This window comes from Monodon monoceros, unplaced genomic scaffold (genome assembly GCF_005190385.1).
Source record: "Monodon monoceros isolate NGI ecotype Baffin Bay Population unplaced genomic scaffold, NGI_Narwhal_1 Super_Scaffold_13, whole genome shotgun sequence".
Lineage (NCBI taxonomy): Eukaryota > Metazoa > Chordata > Mammalia > Artiodactyla > Monodontidae > Monodon > Monodon monoceros.
The window spans coordinates 14,750,165-14,754,571 of NW_021703769.1; the positions used below are offsets into that span (position 1 = coordinate 14,750,165).

General features: G+C 48.2%; 1 protein-coding gene across 1 annotated transcript in view; it reads right to left on the reverse strand.

The window, feature by feature from the left end:
* Nucleotides 1-3,228: 3,228 nt before the first annotated feature.
* Nucleotides 3,229-4,407, reverse strand: part of LOC114894808 (WAP four-disulfide core domain protein 2-like) — a 3,516-nt gene continuing 2,337 nt past the window's right edge. Inside the window, exon 3 of the mRNA XM_029221853.1 lies at nucleotides 3,229-3,326. Within this exon, the coding sequence (XP_029077686.1) occupies nucleotides 3,229-3,326 (98 nt within the window). The remainder of the gene's footprint in view (nucleotides 3,327-4,407) is intronic.

A 4,407-nucleotide genomic window follows, 5' to 3' on the forward strand; every position in this document is an offset into this window, starting at 1 on the left:
GGGGCTGACAGAGCTTTTCATATCCCAGCTGAGGGGTGGGACAGGCAATGAGGAGGGGAGTGAGGAAGGGGTGGAGCTGGGCTGGGTCCTGTTTATTGCGCAATCTCCCCACCTCCCCTGGTCCTGCTTCTGCCTGCTGGGGCCAAATGCCCAGTAACAGCGCTTCTCAGACTTGACTCTGCCTGTGGGTCTTGTGGAAGTAAATACACATTCTGATTCCCCAGGTCTGGGTGACGCCTGAGAAGCTGCATTCCTAACAGGCTCACCGTCACGGGTGTGTCCCCAGCCCCAGTTTCCCCTCCTATAAGATGGTCCACAGGACCACAATATGATAGCAAGCCTGGAGGAGACTCACGGGGTGGAGGAGAAGCGTAGCAGGCGCAGAGAAAAGCTGCCTTTCCCACGCACCTTGGGAAGTAGAGCAGAGAAGCCAAGGTCGGGAAGAGCTGAATCTCAGGAAGCCCCGCATTCTCTCCCACTAACCTGCACCTCTTCCTAATTCTCTGCCTTCACCTTAATTCATTGCAATGATCGCACACTGGTGGCCTGTGACAAGTACAAGTCACTGGACTTCTTTTGCAGAAACAAACGTGAGTCTCTCCCCATCCGCTGAGGATGAAGTGATAGATTAGATTTCCACGTGCTGGCACCACACCACGCCGTGTGCACAAGTTTGTAGGCTCGGAACGACCATGCTGCCTCCGCCCAGTTACTACCGAGACCCTAGGGTCTGGATGTGAGTGAATTGCCAGGACCCTCAAACCAGTGGCAAACACCCTTGGGAGAGGAAAACCTCAATTCCTATCTTATGCTGGAGAAAAGCTTACCTGGGTTGTCGGACCCCATGGCATTATAACTGCATATTTCACCATGAGGGGACGGATTACGTGCTCCCCCTCAAAATATACCACATGGCTCGTTGGTTATTTTGAGCTGAAGACATGCAAGGCCCAAAAGACTCAGGAAGAGACGATTACTATTCCCTTAACCGCCTAAAGGATTTAGATAGAGGGCCTGTATCAGGAAGAGAGCTAATCCCAGATAACTTTTAATATCAGTAACACTTATCTACCTGCCCAGCATGGCAAACATTTGTTAAGCAGATATCTGCTTTTCTCATCTTCCTGGAATTTATCTTCCTCCCCTTGGAGCCCCAATCCTCACTTCCTTCTCCTTCACTCAGGATGGCATATAAGCCTCAACTGCCTGTCTTTGGGTCCCAGGTCTTTGGGGATGCTCTACCTATGAAATCTGGTTTCCTCCTGTTCATCTGTCTTATGTCTAGTTACCAAACCAGCCAAGGAACCTAGAAGGGAAGCAAAGAAAGGTTTCCTCCCCAACAACAGTAGGAGGACCTGAGTTTGGCAAATTACTTAGTGTTCCTGGGCCTTGGTGCCCTCATCTATAAAACAGGATTGTTTATAAAATCATCCCCATTTCTTTGGGATGCTGTGAACGCATTTGAGACTAATGAATAGAGAATGCTCAGCTCTGTGCCCCTGGGCGGTAAATACTCAAAGATTCAGAGCTCCTCTTGTGATCATCAACATGACACCCAACTCCCAGTAGGAACGTCTGTATCTGATCTCAGGCCTGTGTTGAAATAAGTATCTAGATTCAAGATGAACCACTCCGGCCTGGGGTGCCATGTCAGCAAACCAAAACCTAACTCTGGGTCCTTGTAAATGCTCTGCAGTTCTCTGGACCCTCGGGGATGGAGACTTCCCACTTCATGAAGTGTGAAATAAAGTCAGTATCACCTAAATTGTCTTCTGTAATCATTTTAAACAAGGGAAATACCTGCTTTCCCTCTGGGGTCTGGGGCTTCCGTAACTGAGGTCAGTCGTGCAGGCAGTATACGCCCATGTGACTGACCACAATAAAAACCTGACTCCCAGGCAGGAGTGAGCTTCCCTGGTTGGCAACTGCTCGGACGCATTGGGCTGAGGGAAGCAAGCAGATTCTTTGTGACTGGACAGGGAAGAGACATGTGGAAGCTTGTGCTTGTGCCCTTCCAGCTTCACCCCGTGCATTTTTCCCCTTTGTTGATTTGACTCTGTGTCAATTTCCTGTAAACCTAAGTATTACACCTTAGTGTCCTGTGAGTCTTTTTATGAATTAAACCTGAGTGTGGTCTTGGGGATTCCAAACACAAGTAGTTTCCATTGTTATCTCCAAATAGAAACTATATCCACAGAAGTTAAATAACTTGTCTGAGATCACACAGATAGCAAAAGGCAAAGCTGGAAATTAAATCTCTCCTGTAGACACGCTTTTAACAAGTGAAGATAATCTAACATAATTGATGTCTCAAATAGGAAACTCAAGAACTGGAACAGAAAATTTATTTCAAGACGTAATAGAAGAAAACTTCCTTTAAAAAATCTGTAGATTGAATAAACATTCCATGTTCCGGTAAAAAAAAAAGAAACAATGATGCAGAATGATACCAAAGTATCCTTGTTCAGTTACTGAAACTCAAGGATAAGCAAGGAGGTTTTAGGCATTCCGGTACAAAGAAGTAACCTCGAAGGGAGAAAAATATTTAGGCCATTTCATAGCAACCTCAGAAGACAGGCAGAATTCAGTGGACACGTCCACAATTATTCTAGGAAAAGAAAGCCAGCCTTCTGGCTTTTCCTGAAACTTACCAGAGATGCTCCCATTTTGCACCTGCTGCCCCCTCTGGCTGTAACACCCTCCCCTGATGGCCTCATGTCTCCCCCTGGCATTTGCACAACTCTCTGTTCACAAGCTGCCCTCTTGGTGGTGCCCTCGCTCGTGGTCCCAGGTAGAAACTGCAACACCATTCCCTGCCCCCTTCCTCCACCCTAGTACTCCTTATGCCCTTTCTGTTTTCTTTTTTCTCCAGGACCCTGATCTCCCTCTAACATCCACAGAATATACTTGCTTATTTATTTTGTTTATTGTCCAGTAGTGCATAAACTGCCTAGAGAGAACTTTCTGTCTGATTTGTTCACTCACAGAGCATCTTAACACCTAGAGCAGTGCATGGCAAGTGATAGAGACTCAGTGAATAGTCGTTGAGCGGATGAAAGTAAATTGATGGGCAGATACATAAACAGCAGTGTGTTAGCTCAGGTTCTCCTTTTCAACCTCCTGCAGGTGTCATCACATCTGGGTATCAGTGTGCTTCCCCCCACCCCCAGCAACCTCAGAAGACAGGTGTGACACAGGACACCTTCCCACAAACATTGTGGCAGCATCTCAACTGGCCAGACACGTGCTGTTTACCTGGCAGTGGTTCAGGCAGAGGCTGAGCTGGGGGCAGGCGATGTCCAGCTTGGAGCAAGAACCCTGCTTTTCTGGGTAGAAAAAGGAGTAAGGGGCGTGGGCAGAGGGGAAGCAGGGAGATGAACACTTCAGAGGATGACCTCCCACCACCCTTCATCTGGTTTCACACACAGAAGAGCTGCCTACTTGAGTGGATTGCAGGGGAGCAAGAAGATTGCCTGCAAATCTCTCCCCTCTGCTCCCTCCACCAACAATTTTGAGATTATTGGACCCCAGTTTGAGTCCCAGCTCTGCCTTTTCCTAACTTTGTGACCTGGGGCCAGAAATGTCCCAGAGCCCCATGTCTTCAGGTGCCACATGAGATCCACGCTGCCCATGTCGTGGGGTTGCTGTGGAAGCAGTGGAGGCAACAGACATATACTCCGTCTCCCTGCACAAAGTCCTTTGTTGTAATAATTACAACAGTTAATACTTAACTTAGCCTCTTCTATGTGCCAGGCATATAGCATTTGAGGTACATTAACTCATCTAATTCTCACAGTAATCCTAAAAGAAAAGGAGAGGAATTGTTAATATTTCCTTATGTAACAGATGAGGAAACCAAGGCATTAAGAGAGTAAGTAATTTGCCTAAAGTCACACAAGGTAGAGACAGGATTTGAACCCAGGAATCCGGCTTCAGCATCTGTGCACCATGCACTCTGCTGCTTTGTAAGTGGTAAAGTGCAGTGCTGGTATGATGGCTTACACACCCACAATCCCTTCACTCACTCCCATAAATTCACTCCCAGTGACAGCCATGTAGCACAAAGCCCCCCCACCCCAATCACTCATCCACACACAGACACGCATTCTTCCACTAACACACACACACACAGACACACACACACACACACACACACACACACACACAGACACACACACACACCCTGTGCTCCACTTCCAGGGTCAAGGAGAAGGGAGCTGGCTCAATGCCCAGAAGCCCCAGGAGCAAGCCCAGCCAAGTGTCAAACGGGCACACAGCTGGGTGATGAGCTGCAGAGGATAGAAGGGGCTGTCTTCCTCGCACAAAGTCACCCTTTCCACTGAGAAGGGCAGGAGCTCTTAATACCGAGCTGCCCCCGGACAGAAGGGCTTCAGGAGCGGGGTACTC